General features: G+C 46.7%; 1 protein-coding gene across 3 annotated transcripts in view; it reads left to right on the forward strand.

Moving 5' to 3' along the window:
- The window catches only part of Asap2 (ArfGAP with SH3 domain, ankyrin repeat and PH domain 2), a 153,978-nt gene that overhangs the window by 72,776 nt on the left and 64,851 nt on the right, over window positions 1-16,351 (forward strand). For all 3 annotated transcript variants that reach the window (XM_023702400.1, XM_004642314.2, XM_023702401.1), the window contains exon 3: window positions 6,929-7,074. In XM_023702400.1, coding sequence (XP_023558168.1) covers window positions 6,929-7,074 — 146 coding nt within the window. The remainder of the gene's footprint in view (window positions 1-6,928; window positions 7,075-16,351) is intronic.

Consider the following 16,351-nt stretch of genomic DNA (forward strand, 5'->3'; position numbering starts at 1 on the left):
CTGCACAGGGCCAAAAGGGCACAAGTGTGTCCTGTCTATACACTAAACAGTAGTCTTACACAATGGCAAGTGATTAGTTGGTTGTTAAAAGGATGATACTCTGCCACGTGTGTTCTCTGGAAGGTTTTATGAACAAGGCCACAGAAGCAATTACTATACTGATTTGTTGAGAAACTGTTCCTATAGGCTAATGGACAATTCTCTGAATGCTTTAAAAAAAAAAAAAAAAAGGTTCATATTTATTTAAAACTCTTTACTAGTCTAGAATTTCCCAAACCATCTCAGCCCTGTGGTGTTTTTTCCCACTGGGAAGTTGCAGCTAACTTTTTTCATCTGTGCCTGACGTGTCAGTGGTTGGAAAATTCATTTTGACCAAGGGGAAGTAGCGTAACTTTCATTTTGACTTCCCTAGGATTACTACCTCTTGAAGACTAGCAGCACATTCTACTGAGAGTGACATACTCACTGCACTGTTAGTGTGAGTGGCATAGTGAAATACCACACTCTTGAAAACTATAAATACTAGTTTTTTCTCCAACCCTTACTAGCTTCAACCTATAGAAGATGACAGCCCATAGCTTTGTGCGACTGTAGTGCTATATCTTATTACTTGCAACTGATAATTAGGATATAGCTTTGTTTTGTATGAGTTTTGAGACAAGGTCTCACTCTGTAGTCTAGGCTACCCTTGAGCCTGTGGTGATCCTCTTGCCTCCGCCTCCCAAGTGCTGGGATTACAGTTGTGTACTACCATGCCCTGCAGAATGTTTTAATAAAGTAAGCTTAAAATTAATGCAGAACACTTTCTGTACCATATAATTAGAGTAGTTTAAAAGATATATGAGATTATTTAGGAAATGAAATGTTATACATTGAGAAAGGACTATGTGGCACAATTTCTGACTTGTTACATGAGATGGTAACTAAATCAAGGTCATCCTTACTTTGTGCTTGGCCAGGGTACAGTGACGCTGGCACTCTGCCTGACTGCTGTGGCACTGAAATTGGGCAGTTTGTGATGTACTTTTCAGGCAGCAAAAGTCAGGCTATATATTTCTGTGATAAAAGAAATGGAAGAGTATAACGTGATAAAAACTGTATATGTGTTGATATTTATAAACATGATGGTAGAATATTAACAATGATGGAGATGAAAATCTAATTCATGAAGTATTTGATTAAGCCAAAAACCATGCTAAATAAGTGTTTTCTATAAATTTAGTTATACAACAACATGGTGACTTAGGGCCTAACTATTGGTAGCTGATGGACACAGTACCCAGGTTAGGTAGCCAGCAGGTAGAGACCCTATGACCCTGACCCAGGTGTGCCTCTCTCCTGCCTTGGTGGTCCTGGTGCCTCTGGTGGCACTGGGCAGGACCCACGTGAGCTTGCTTTCTGGAGAGGAACAGGCACCACCATGTGGGAGCACCTTGGCCATCACTCTCTAACCCCCTGTCCTTCAGAAAAAAACTCAAGTTGTTTTGCTTGATCCCAAGTTCAGTATGAGCTGGTATGTGACACATGTGCTGAAATGAGTCACACGTAACCTCAGTGATGCCTGTAGGTTGTTGTCCTGTTGAGCAGCATTTTGAACCTCAAAATCTTAGTGCCCATTTTAGTTTGCTAAGACAAAACACTGAAGACACCCCCCCCAAAAAAAAAAAAAAAAAAAAACCACTGAAGACCCACATTTTCATCTTTTTTTTTTTTTTTTTTTTTTTGGTGGAACTGGGGATTGAACTCAGGCCCTTGCGCTTGCCAGGCAAGTGCTTATTCTACTGAGCCATCTCCCCGGCCCTGAAGACCCACATTTTAGAGGAAAAGTTTATTTTGGCTCAGGTTTCAGTCATAGTCTGCTGGCTCAAAGGTGAGGTGACATGGCACAGGGCATGGTAGAGGAGAGCTGCTCACAGCGTGGGGCACAGGAAGTAAAAAGAAGGAAGGAGCTGGGCAGGAGATAAACCCTTCTAGGCCACGCCCCAAGGACACTTTTCCAACCAGACCCTGCCTTCTAACAGCAAGGCAGTGCTAAGCCAGCCTAAGGGCTTCCAATCAGCTTCCAAAGAGCCCACCTTTGGGCCCTTGGGACTTTGGGGAGACCTTTAGCTGTGAACCATAACATTGTCAGAGGAACCTTAGCATAAAGGGACCTCCAAAGGATCTGGGACTTTGAATTTTAAAGACTGGGGAGAAGGCATATTTGAAGTGTTTTCTTTGCACTGAGGAGAGCAAATGTAATACTTGCTTCTCTTCAGAATGATTTCACCAGAAGTTTTGACTTCAGTAGGAGAGGGCAGTATCGGGGTGTATAGTCTCATGGATCAGCTGGTTGTTGGAAAGTTTCAGTGGGATATTGGTGTCCTTTGTGCCTGTGGAAGAAGTAGAGGAAGTCATAGACAGGAAAACTTGGCAGTGTCGCCAGTTCTGAGTCTCTGAGCTCCTAGCTCTCTTCCCTCTGGTTAAGAAAGTGATTTGTGGATCTCATCGGCAGTGATCAGCATGTTGATCATGGAAAGATAGTGGATCTGAAGGAAGTTCAAGGCTGTGACTTAAAGGCTAAGGTCGACATGAATCACACCAGGGATCTCTGGTGATTTGGCAGGAAATTAAGGCTCATCTAGACTCGGGTGTCCTCACGTGGAGCTTTGGGTCTATGGGTAGATTTATGTGGCATCCAAACTCCAAAATGGTATGCAAGAAAAGGGACCTGGAGAGCTCATTAAGAGTGTTTTTCTGAGGCTGGGTACATAGCTCAGTGGCTCAAGCACCTGCTTGGCAAAAGCAAAGTTGATTCTTACTACCCAAAAAAAAAAAAAAAAAAAAAAAAAAAAAAAAAATTCTTTTGATTTTTATTGGTGGTGTGGTAGCCACTTCCCACTTCCATTCTATTGATGGGCCCCAGGTGGATATTATCATCTGGGCCACTGTTTACTGTTTTATAAAGCACTGGGCAGATTATTCCACAGATGTCTCAGGAATGGTTTTGTCATCTGTGAGCTCCAGCAGAGTTGTAAAGATGAAAGATTATTTCTCTAATTTATTCCACTTAGCGTTATGGTCAAGGTGCATCCATTTCCTACAAATGACTCAGATTGATCCCTCTTTAAGGCAGAGTAGGCTGCATGAGGATAGAACCAGGAGGAAAGGGGCCTTGTTCTGTCATGGTCTTTGTGACCCCTGCACTCACTTCCAGAGTCCTCTGATGAGAACTTGGCTGTGCATTAGTAAGGTAGATTGGAAAGCGGGGGAGGCAAAAGAGTGGCTCCTTTTGGAAGAATGGTTTTCACAATTCTGTAAATAAAAGCTGGAAGACCCAGTTTGGGTTCTTTCCAGAAACTTTATTCTCAAGCTGTTTATTTTAGGTTTCTTTTCCAAGTTTATATTTGGAAAAAGACAGACAAGTGCCCTCAATGACTTCTGTTTTCTGGCAGGAAGATCTCTGACTTGGACTGGCATGGGGCGGAGAGCTAACAGCTTTCCAGAGGGTCCTATGTTCCTACAGCAGGTGGCATGCCGGGTGTCCTGGGATAACATGCAGGACAGGGCTTTTGGGCTTCCCTCAGATGCCTCCTGTTCATTTACAGGATGAAAATTACAGCTAGAAACCCCCAACTTGACTGGCATGAAGAGATCTCTACTGACCTAACCAGGGGTGGCTTGAATATTGGAAAGTAATAATAGGGCTGTGGATCAAAGTGCTTCAAATTAAAGCACTGAAATAACAAGAACAATGATAACAACAGCAAGCAATAATCTTGCTGATCACCTTGGGCTGGCTAGAGTTCAACACATCATTTTAAAGATTTATACAGGGTTTTTGTTGTTGTTGTGGTTGGTTGGTTTGTTGATCAGTTCTGGGGCTTGAACCCAGTAGCTTTCATGGTGCTAAATCCCCAGCCCTTTGTTTAAGTTTTACTTTGAGACAGGGCCTTGATGTATTGCCTAGGCTGGCCTTGAGTTTTTAGTCTTCCTGTCTTAGTCTTCTGTGTAGCTATGTTTGCAGGTGTGTGCTGCCACACCTTTCCTGAGGAAGAATTTTTGAAAAGAGAAAGAAACTAAGTTAACCTAACTGAGTAGTCCGTGGAGAGGCACGGAAGGCAGCTGAGACAGTTCTCTGTCATTTCTTGGTGCTGGAACAGGAACCCGGGTTGTCTGTCTGCCTGTGTGGTTTCCCAGGGCCAGAGTAGCCTGCTGGTGCATACAGAGTGGGTTGGAATCTAGGCTGATCACTGAGTACCACACTAGCCACACAAAAATCATATTATAATAGCCATGTCTTAGTTTTCCTGGGCTAAACAAAAGAACACCCCCCGCCAAAGGCACTTACTGCATGCTGAGTCCTTTCCCCTGGTGCTCAGTTAACATAGCACTGAGCCCCCAGCACTGTTTTGAAGGATACCTTGAGATCCGTGAGGTTTCAGCATTTTTCTACCCTGCGTTTTAATTTTTTTTTTTTTTTGAGACAAGGTTTTACAAAGTAGTTCAAGCTGGCCTTGAGCTCATAGCATTCCCTGTCCAGCTTCCCCAATGCTGGGGATACAGGCATGTACTACCATGCCTGGCTTCCTGCCCTGCTTCTGTGTCTGTATCCTACAACACTATGAAGGAGATGCCACTATACCTCCCACTGGCATCCCTGGGAAGCCTTTGACCCACAAAGCCACAAGCTGGATAGAAAGCTGAGGCCTGGCGCTTGCCCTCCTGCTTCTCCCACTCCGTGGACAGATGCAGTGACCATCGGCTTGGAGCTGAAACAACTGGACTGCTGTGTGGCTGGCAGTTTTGAGATGGTTACAAAATAGCATGTGGCTCCCAGCCCTTCACAGTTCACTACAGGCTCTGGGGTTAGAAATAGAATTGGTTATTGATGTGTCTGTGAATTGGAATTGAAAAATCTCAACGTTGAGTGCTTTTGGTTTTGAGCAGGTAAACAGTTTTAAGATACGAAACACTCACAGCATGGCTGAGGAGAAAACATTTGGGTTTGGGGCCCAGCTCTGCTACTCTCTGGCTGTGTTCCAGGGGAAAGTTACTTGATCTTTTCAAGCCCCGATTTCTGTCAGCATCATGAGAAAGAATGGATGTGTTGAAATCTGGAAAAACTGCATGCGGTCTGCACTCTTCACAAGTGTCACCTGTAGCTGCTGTGGCCATAGTTGCTGCTATTAGTGTGCATCAGAGTCCTGACCATGTCCCCTTCCCCTACTTACAAGTCTCTTGCAGCCGTTCCTGTTACTGAAGGCAAAGGCCCAGCCAGTGTGACTGTGACTTCAAGGATATCAGAGGTCCCCTCCATGATGCCACGTACTGAGAGCTGTGTGCGCTCACCCACTTATGTGCTTGTGTATTTCCGCCTCTATTTCTCTGCCCATGTAATCTCCGACATGCATTTAATCAGCCAGGCACAGTGATGTTCACCTGTCATCCAGCACTCTAGTAGGATGAGGCAGGAGAATGCAACTGAGCCATCCTTGGGCAACTTGGTGATTTAACATACCTGTGTCAAGCTAAAAACTTAAAAAAGAACTGGGGATGTAGCTTGGTACAAAGATGCTGGCTTCAGTTCTCAGCAGTGAAGAGGGAGAGAGGAAATTCATTTAATTTATTTAGAATTCTTAGGCTCCCTTCTACAATGTTTGGTTTTAAGAAGGAAAGACTTGAACATTGAAAGTAATTTTTTCCTGTGTTTGCTAAGTCCACATTAGAATGCTCAAAGATACCCAGATGCTGTGGCAGGCAAAGGCATATTGCTTCCCCAATGAAGTGGATGAACAGACCATCCATGAGTCATAAGGTTGCTCAGACTCCGAGCTATAATCCCCTCACTGTCCCAGTCTTTGAGCCTACACATTGGCATTGGCATGGGCACATGGCTTCAGTTCCCAGAACAAGAGTTGAGGGCTGGAAAGGGCACTCAGTCCGTTTCTCTGTGAGGGAGCCACAGCACGGAGCTCTCTCAGTCTGGTGGGGTTCACATGCAAGTGGACCTGCCTGCATGCATGACTGCTTGCCCCAATTAAAATGATGAAAATGGAAAGATCAGGAGTCCATGTAAAGTTGTTTCATTATATCCTGGCTGGTTTCTTTGCAATAGGCCTGCCCTCATGGTGAGGGGATTGAATGTAACCACAGCAATTATCAGAATTGCTACAGTCCTTCCCCTCAGTTCTGACTCGCATCTGAGCAAGACTCTGGCTTGTCATTTGGTAAAGATCTGTAGGTGATCCTGAGGGCCAACAGGGATGGAGAACGCATTGAGCTGGTGACTCAAGAGTCCAGATTTGAGGTGCTGCTGGGATATGTAAGGACTATGGAACAGATAGCAGTGTGCTTTTTCTGTTCAGACTATGCATGTTGGGTTATATGGAGGGACAAAGACAAATATACCTCAGTCCCTCTTCTCCAAGTATTTGCAGATAGTTCAGTGTAACTCAGAAGTGACACATAGAAGAGGTGCCCAAGAAGAACTTCCTGAGGTACAACAGTGCCTCAAGGGCTCCTAGAGGAGTTGAACAGGAGCCAGGGAGGGTGGCCTGAGGCAGAGGACAATGTGAGCAGAGGCACAAGCAGGCCTTTGCTGCCTGACCCAGGCACCATAGACCACTGCTGTTCCTGTGTTAGGAGAGGTTGCCACATTGGGTTCCCTAGCCCACAGGCTACGTGTTAGTATCTCTTGCTGAGCTTCTAGGAAGAGCTTCAAGTCTTTTTTCCTTCCAGTCACCACACTACTTCCTTGGAACCTGTCACCAGCACAGTGGGCTGCTGTCAGGAGAGCAGTTACTTCCATTCCAGCAGCTTAACATTCTCTGATTTTTATCTGGCTTGTATGTGGCTTTTATTCACAGCTGATTGAGGGGCACCTGGTGGGGCAGAGCTGGGGATGGAGTGCTCCATTTGCTAATAGCCTTTCCACTTGCTATTGCAGCACATGTGGAGAACGAGGAGCAGTATACCCAGGCGCTGGAGAAGTTTGGCGGCAACTGTGTGTGCAGAGATGACCCTGATTTAGGGAGCGCATTCCTAAAGTTCTCAGTGTTCACCAAGGAGTTGACGGCGCTATTCAAAAACCTGGTCAGTGGGTGTGTGTGTGTGTGTGTGTGTGTGTGTGTGTGTGTGTGTGGTGTTACACCATGTGAGATGCCTCTGTCATTGCCTTTCTCAGGAGAAATGAATACAATTTGTTTGATAAAATATGAAAACATTTCTCAGATCCTATGGGTCTTAAGAGAATATTTTCTGTACATATGAGGTTAATTTGGAGTAAAGTTGAAAACTGTAATGTTTGCTTTAACAAGACTTTCAAAATTCAACCTGACATTTTAAATATGCCCAGCTGCAGGACATAATGGGTAGATCCATTCATCTTTGTAAGAACCTCTGGTTTTGGATTTTAATAGTTTCTAAACTATAGAATAGTCTCTGTCCCTGGTAATTATAGCAGGCATTCATAATGATAATATTTAGTATGTGTGTTCCAGACCCATCTTACACAGCCAGGTAACCTATCATCAAAGTACAGAATTACTATGAATATTTAAAGGCATTTTATGCTCCCAAATATAGAGGCTAAAAAAGCAGGGCTGAGAGGAATGTCTTGACTCTGAGTGAGTGGAAGTGCGGGCGAGTACAGGCTGTGTGCAGGCTGCTTGGTAACGGGGTTGGGGTGGGTGAATTGAGCCTTTCTTGAGCTTGGCGGCCCTGTGCCATCCTTGCCGTGGGAACAGAATTCTGAAGTGAGTAGCCAAGGGCTATTTGTGACCCTTCCCGGGTGGCTTCTTCCCCAAGGGGAGCAGGCCCTAGGGATTGCCCCCACATCTTTCCTGTTTTGCTACCCTGGCTTCTCCAAAAGGTCACAGACTATTGGGTCAGGAACTTAATAATGCTCTCTCTGTAGGTCGCAGACAGCAGCATCTTTTTCATTTCTTCTGTCAGTAAGCTCATAGCAAGTGCAAAACCAGCTCATTCTTGAGCTGGTGATGGTAGTGGGTTTGTGAGTCTGGCCTTAGAAGGGCAGAACTGAGGAAACATAATGTATGATTTAATAATGGGAAGAACAGAGCACAAGATGATTAAGACTCTTGGTCTCTCTCCCTGACTTCAAATATTTGCACTGGAAATGGGAGGGAAGCTGTCACTGTGCTTAAGTTTTTACTTAGATGCATATGAAATCTCTTGGGATTCTGATCAAGCTCATTGTTCTTTGTCCCTTCCCTGAGCCTGCATGCTGGTAGCAGAGTCCTCAGCCCCCATGTTCAGTAGATGTGCATGGTGGGAGTTCGTCACTGAGTCTGAAGAGACTGGAGGATTTTTTTTTCCCCTAAATTGGAGAAACTGCATGGTTCCTAGGGCAGAGGTCTATAGAGGGTGATATGGTGTGGTTCCCTTGTAAAACAGCCTGCTGCCTAATTTCCCAGCCCCTCCCATGCATGTTCCCTTCTATATCAGCTTTGCAGTTGCTGAGACATAATATCTGATACCCACAATTTAAAGGAGGAAGAGAGGTTTAATTTGGATCATGGTTTCAGGGGATTCAGTCATGGTCTATTGGCTCCAGGGCAAGAACATCATGATGGAAGGGTATGGCAGCAGAAGGATACTCAGCTGGGAAATAGAGCAGGGGACAGTGTCACAGAGGAAGGGGCCAGTAGTAGATAGAGACCCCAAGATCACCCTCCATGATACATCCAGAAGTGTGCTGTACCCATCTCTCCTGCTGAACCCCAAAGCCAGTTAAGTTGACCCTCCACCCTTACCATCACAGCTTCTTAGTACCTTACTCTTAAGCACATATGGATGGTGACTGGGACGGAAGAAACCAAAACAAGCAGAAAAAAAAAAAAAAAAAGTTAGAGGAAACAGCAGTACAAAGAGCAGAAGAAAACATTAAAGAAAATTGTATTTGGTCTATTAGAGAAATCAGAACAGACACTATGTCAGAGAATGGCAGACTGTGAATGATTGTTAAAGAATGGAGAAGGCAGGCCTTAATGTAAGAAATATAAAATCAAAAGTGCAACAAGAAGGGTTGGAGTAGAAGAAAACTCTTAGGAAATAGATTAAAACAAAACTAAAAAGGACAGGTAGGAAACATAAAAGCTGAGGAGTGATTCTCCAAAGCCCAGCATGCAGCTGACCGTGTTTCCAGAAGACAGAGGGGACACTGTGGGTGTAGGACACAGCTGCTCTGTGCCTCCAGATGGAGGGTCGCCAGGTGTCCAGCATAGGAGGGAAGAGACTCCCCAGGGCAGCTTGGTAGCAAATTGCCACCCATCCTCAGAGATCCCAGAGAGTGCATAGGGTCCAGACTCAGAACAGCATGGGCTTCCCAGCAGCGGCGCCGGGCACTCTAAGGTGTGAAACAGCTCTGTGGAAGTCCTGCAGAAAGAGAGCCCCCCCCCCCCGACTCAGACCCAGCACACTGAATAGACGTGTAGAACTGAGGATATTTTCAGAGACGCAAGGCTCAAAAGGCTGCCGTCCTTTGTATTATCTTTCCAAAACTCTTGCAGCATGTGCTTTAGTAAAGTGAAGGGGGAAGCCAAGAAAGAGGAATAGAGAGGTGGGAACAGGATTCAGTGCAGAAAGGTGTCAGTACAGGGGCATCCCAGGAGGCTGGCAGAGAGTGTCCCAGCAAGGCTGCGGAAGAAGGCTCAGAGAACAGCTTGCCTTTGACAGGTCAGGGAAGGCCATGCCCTGTCCTTCCACCGCCAGATAGGTGTGTGTATATGTACTGCCTGGACTTACTCATCTGTGAAATGGAGGTAATGCCAGACCTGATTTTGTGTGTTTTACACATTGTTTCATTTAGTCCTTGTCACAGCCCTAAGGTGGGTCGGTGTTCTCTGCTGTGTAGACCAGCTAACCAAGCCCCTGGGTCTAGCCACCTGGCATAGAAGGGCCTCAGTTTGTTCTCAGTTGTCCATGCGAGCAGGTCCTACAGAAAGCAGCCCTTTCTTCGTAAATTTTCTGCAAGAAGAGAAAGTGGGGGGCATCCAGATGTTAGCATTGGCACCTTGCTCATCATGTCATGGTTTTGCCACTTGCAGGACTTTAGAGCTCACTGCAGGTCCAGGTTGCTGTCCTGCTTGCTGCAGAGAGTAGAGAGCTCAGGGCTGTGGTGTGGGAAGCTCAGGTGACCTCCTTCTGAGTGTGAGGTGCACATGGTAGTCACTGATGGGGCCTTACCTAGGTGATGGATGGAATTGGGATTCGGATCCAGGTCTTAAAGTGCCAAACCCATGATGTTTCCACTGTGACATTTAAAGGAGCCAAGTCTCCTTGTCAGATCGTTGGAGGAGAAAAGGACTGAAAAGGAGGCAGTCAAAGGACAGGGAGGTGAGGCCCCTCATCTTGTCATCTAATGGGCAGGGCCAGTGGCTGGGAGTGGGAGTGGATCTGTGAACTTAGCTTTAAGGACCTGTGCGTTACTTTCATGTTGGCTTTTACTTTTTGGAGTTGGAATTTTTGGTCCAAGTTCCAAATGACAAAACTCTTATTTGAGCTCAGATCAACATCTGTTGGGCTTAATGCTGTGCCCTTCCAGTGTAGCAGCCATTAGCTCTAGGAATGTCAAGCAGTGGCTTCAGAGGAGCTGGACCGAGGCTGAACTGATTTCAGGAGAATTTTCCTTTTTTTGGTATTTTGTGCACCCTTCTTACTCCTGTTTTTGGTCACATCTGTTCTATCTCACATTTTCAAAGCCTTTCTGTTGTTTTCCCTTAGGCATTTAACAAACATTCCAGTACTGTATGGCTAAGATTCTTAATCCCACTTCTTGTCCAGAAAGAATAACTCCCACCTGCCTGCTTGAAGGATGTTTCTGAAAAACTGGAACATCTCCAGAAAAGGTCATCTTCGTTTAAAGCAAAATTTTCCTTCTCATGGGATGGTTTTTGGCCTGTGAGTTTGGCCTGCACTCATGCAAGTTACAAGGAGAAACCAGGCAGCTCCAGAAATGTAACGAGTGTGTAACAGAAATGTAACAGTCATAAAGTGAAGCTGGTGTCTTAGGTCTTTCCCTTTTCCCAGACATATGTGCAGATCCTGGAGGGATTTTCCAGGCACTGCTGTGGTGAGCAGTAGCTGGATAATGACAGGCTGCAGTTGAGCACCAGTTCCTGAAAGGTTCATGCAGATCCGTGGTCGCTGTCTTTGACTGGAGAGGAGATAGGAGGGACTCCTGGTCCGTAGAACTTGCACCCTGGCATCAGTTGGAAGCAGAGGTCAGAGGGGCTGGGCTGAGGATGCAGCCACCGTGTGGGATCAAGAGTGGTCTGGGCTGGAGAGTTTCAACTTTATGCTGAAGGGGAGCCTGAATGTCTACCACTAACCAGTGTATTCTGAAATCACCAGAGTTTATCATAAATGACCAGAATTAGAAGACCAGCAGCGAGGAAGGAAGCTAGCAAGGTTCTGTTGGGATGAGCAGTAACTCATGGCTTTGTCATCAGTGTGGAATGTGTCTGGCAGGAGGTGCCCTTACCTAGAGGGAGGTGCTCCATCTCACCTGGCAAAGATGTCCTCCATCTCACCTGGCTGGCTATGTCATGTGCTACAACAGTCCCTTTGTCCTTGTACTGTTTAGCTTCCATAAAGCATGAGCTGATCCTCCACATTTAATGAAGTTGTCTCATCCCTTAATGTAGAGATCTTAGACCAGAAGCCTCACCCAGTACTTGCACAGCTTTTCTTTTTAACTTCTTTTATTGAGAGTGGCTTATGTCTTAAACATGTCCTGATCTTTCTTATTAAATAGGACATTGATCCTAACTCCATCTTTTGGGAGGAAAACATAGGTCTTGTTGGTGGCATCAACGTGTGAACTCTGCAGAAATCACAGGGAACCCCTCTCCTACACCCGAGTTGTGTTTGAAGTATCTGCCCCTAGGTTAGTCGTGGACTTTTGAGCTTTGTGTTGGCAGTAATCTGCCTTTTAATATTCTGATTCCTTTTCTGGCTGAGTGCTGTGTTTATTGCTGTCAGTGCTTCCTTCTAATGTCCATGATGCAGACAAGGTGATGTGGTTTGTTGGACTTTTGGTGAATTAGGAGTCCACAGGGTTTGAGTGAGGAGGGCATGAGGGACAGGGCCTCTCTAGGGGGCAGAAGCCACAGTTTGGGTCTGGATTATCTCTCAAAGTCTAGGCTTGGTCACTAGTGCAAGGTGGTGTCACCTTTAAGAGATGGGCTTTGCGGAGGAAGTTAGGTCATTGGAAGCATGGCCTTGAGGATCTTGGGGAAATGTTCTCTGCTTCCTGGCCACCATGAGGTGAGTAGCTCTGCAGTACCACATTCTCTCTGCTGTGATGCTCTTCGTGCCATAGAGAAATGCTGAAACCTGAGATGGGAAGCTGACTACCACACGGGTGTTCCTGCTGCTAGTTGCTTTGGACACCTAGCAACATCAGCCTCATAGGAGGCTTGGGATTCCTAGTCTTAGGCATGTGAGACCTCAATGTGTGAGCTGGTCCTGTACTCGCCAGTTTCCAGCCAAAGATGAGAGGGCAGAATCCTACTGAGCGAAACAGTGCAAAGTAAGGCTACTGGCAAACCTCAGTCTTGGTTGCAGCACACACCATCTAATCAGTATATTTAAACTATACTTCGATGCTGTTCTTTGGTAGAGGAGGCAGTGTTACCTCCTTGTTATCCCAGTGGTCCTTGGATTTCTTGAGATCCCAGAAGGGAGGGGAGAGGACAGATAGCGAGGCCTTGAGCACAAGGAGCGAGGGTTGCAGAGAGGAGGCCTGGGTGCTATCCACACACTGGTGCTACCCATGTGGTAAACTCCTGGAATTGCTGCCTGAGTTCTTCCTAGAATGCGCCAAGCTCTGCTGGCCATTGAAGGCCTTTGGGGTCCTGGGCTGCAACCCTCAAAACTGGGAGCAGTGACTCTGTATGCCAGGCCTTGGACCTGTGGTCCGTGGATTGGAGGTAAGTGGGGAAGTTCTGTGAACTCTTCCAAGATGAACTTGAGTGTCCTGCACATAGCGAGACACCAAGACTTAGAAGCAGTCGTCTTCAGAACTTTTCAACTGCCTGAGGCCATTAGTAAAGAATCCCTAGAAAGGATGAGTGCGTCAAAATAGGGCATGTTTCTGTTTGTGTCATCATGTGTGCTCAGGTGCTGGCTGCTTAAAGGTTAGTCACCTCAATATGGTGACCACTAACTCTTGTGCCAAACCTTGGAGATGATGTGTGGGAAGCTGGAACAGAGAGGGAGGGTCAGTGCAGAGCAGCTCTTTGGGGAGGCTGCAGTGTCTTTGTCCTGACTTTCTTTGTAAAGACATATTGCAAATAGATGGAAGATAGACGTTAGGCAGCAGCTAGAGACGGCAGGCGTTCATTATCCTAGGGAAAGGAAATAGAAGGGAGGGAACATGTTTAGGGTGAGAAAAATGAGTATATTTCTAGGCCTCGGGGACAGAGCTGATGGATACAGAGGTTGAGGGACAGAAGAGAGGGCCCTGAAGACCCAGTGACCCTTTGACTCCTCGTCTGGGTGATATGCTCAGACAGGAATTCAGCCTTGCCTGTCTACAGGGAGCCATCAGCAAATCTGCTCAAGGCCTAGCATCTTCCTCTTCATGTGCATTCCCCTTTCTTTGAAAATTTTCAGGTGTTTGCTAGTCACTGCTTAAGATCTAGAGCTTGACAGTTCATATCAGTACCTATACCTTCCAAGTTTTAGTCTGCAAAGCACTTGAGCAGAATTTAGTTGGCGCTCAGGGATCCTGGCTTCACAACCACAGAGCACTGCTGGAGTCTCCTGAGACTCTTGAAAATGCAGACTGCCCCAGGCCTAGTGGGAGGGGAACGGCTGCCTCAGGTGAGGTGTGGGGCTTTAGCAGCCTTGCTCCAGAGAAGACCATGGCATCAGCAGCCCCTAAAACTTATCAAAGGCAAACTCACGGGCCCCCACTGAACCCAGAAAAGAGACCACATCCATAGGGCTCCCCCTCCTGCATTTCTTATTCCATACATCTAGGGTGGGCCTGGAATTTGCGTGGCTGAGGAGCTCCCCAGGACTTAGCTTGCAGCCCCAACTGGTCAGAGACACACTGTGAAAACCTGCAGCCCAAGAGACTGACTACCTGGTCAGCCACTTCCGCTCTGGCTCTTGGGGACAGTGGCCTCTCCGGCATGTGAAGTCAGGCTGATGCCAGAGAAAAGACTTTCTAGCCTAGGTTCCTCAGCAGTACTTTTGAGAAGGTGCTTTTGTTCTTGGTTGGTGGCTTACTAGCCTCTACTGTCCTGTGGTTGCCCTACTGGGGACTGCACAAGGCCTGGGTTGGCCTGCACTGCCTCCAGCCTCCTACCCAACCTTTGACAGTGCTTAGTGGCAAGTGGACCGATGTGTGCAGTTTGCTTGTTATTCTGCTGGAGAAGGATGCAGAATCTCAGTATTTTCTCTCCACTTAGAACCTGAAAGATCAAAGCATTGTGACTGCCAAAGAAAGGCATTAAAAGCAGAAACCAGGTCAGCGATTTCACTGCTTTTTTCTGGTGTGAAAGTTGCCAGTGTGTTTTTGGCAGCCAGTTGGTTTTGATCTTTAGTTTGTGTTAAACCGTCAAGATCAGCCTGGGCTTCCCCTTCTCCTCTTTAATTAAACAAACTTTCTGAGCAGCTCTTGTGCCAGAAAAACAAGACTAGGCGCATCTGTTCTCAAGGGCCCTCCGCAAGCATGCATGGGCAGGATGACGCAGGGTGTGTGTCGTGCATGTGAGCTGCACTACACTAAGACAGCACTGCCAATAGTCAGCCACTAATGGAAGGAACCCTGGGAGTTTCCTCATGCACGTGCAACTGCTCTTTATGCTCAGTACATGTTACACACCAGCTTAGTGAGGGCTAAGAAGCTCTCATCCATTTTCACTCAATGAGCTAGGCATGCTGGTCCTTGCTTGGAATTCTAGCATTCTGGGAGGCTGAGGCTGGCGGGTCACAGTCCAAGCCCAGGCTGAGCAACTTAGTGACTTAGTTAGACCCTGTCTCAAACTAAACAGACTGGAGATGTAGCCTAGGGTAAAGCCCTGGGGTTCCATCTCTAACACTGCTAGTGAGGATTGTGTTAAAGGAAGGGTTTGGGCCTCAGAATTCTCAGCCTATCTCTGCTCCTTAGTTGTGTGATTTTTGGGAAAAGTGGGTGACTTAATCCTCTCAAATGGGGGTAGGAACTCAGAAATTTCTCTGCCTCAGCTTCCCGAGTGCTGGGATCATAGGTGCATGCCACCACACCGAGTTCATTATGTAGGTTTTGGCAGCACTTTCATGAATGTGTCAGTTGTCATAGCTTTAATTGTGTGTACTTTATTGTGTGTCCGTGAACATCTCGAAAGAGCTGCTATGCTAAAGGAGTTTTTCAAAGCACCCTGCTGAGAACCTTGATGTCCAGTAGATCTTTTGCACTGATGGAGATGGTCTGTGTCTGTGCAGTGTGACCAGCCACAGATGGCTGTAGAAAGGTGGCCGGTGTGACTGAGGAACTACAATTTGATCTTGTAAGTGTGAAGAAGCGTAGGGAGCTGGTATCCATCCTGCTGGAAGTGTGCCACATGATCTGTGGCCACCACCTTACCCACTGGGTCCCAGGTCTAGGGCCAGCACCTGCAAGTGACTGGATGCTCCCAGCACTTGACAGCTGCTGTGAGCCTCCATGTTCTTACGAATACCATCCCTGCGCCAAGCATGCCCTTAACCCACAGTGTGCGGTGTCAGCCTCTGCCTGAAGTAAACAGATAGCCCACCATTCTTTGAAGCCTGGATTTTCCTGTTTAACTCTGTGCTGCAGCAGCATCTGCTCAGGTTAACAAGAAAAATTTCAAAGTGTTGTCTTTCCACCTCCTGAGTTTTCACAAATTGGGCATTTGAAATGAATGACACTGCAGATATGCAGATATGTAGCACGGTGCCCAACAGTCTGTGTGGGGAAAGCTGAGGAAGTTGCCTGGGAAAACCTGTTCTTTTCTGGATTTGAAAGGCAGGAGCTGGATTCTGCATGGTGACTGTGGCTGATCCTTGAAAGAAGAGAGTCACGTGAGGACCTGAAGCCATGTTCAGGCTTCCAAACTGACCCTCTGAGAAAGTCATTAGGAGTGAGGAGTCCAAGGTGCCTAAGTCAGAGGGACACAGCACCTTGGCTTCCTGGAGTGGGGCTCTGTACTAGAGCCACCAGGACAGCCAGAGCTTGGTGGGAGGTCTAAAGTTAGGGGTTTTGGGGGCCTGCCCCTTAGCTCAGTTCTTTAAGTGGCTACTTCAACAAAGCAGTCAGGCTCAGGTTGCTGTGGTTCCATCCCCACAACTCAAGCCAGCCAAACCTGCCCTGAAGAAAGAGAGAGAGAGAGAGAGA

Source organism: Octodon degus, unplaced genomic scaffold, assembly GCF_000260255.1.
Source record: "Octodon degus isolate 3935 unplaced genomic scaffold, OctDeg1.0 scaffold00151, whole genome shotgun sequence".
NCBI classification, from domain to species: domain Eukaryota; kingdom Metazoa; phylum Chordata; class Mammalia; order Rodentia; family Octodontidae; genus Octodon; species Octodon degus.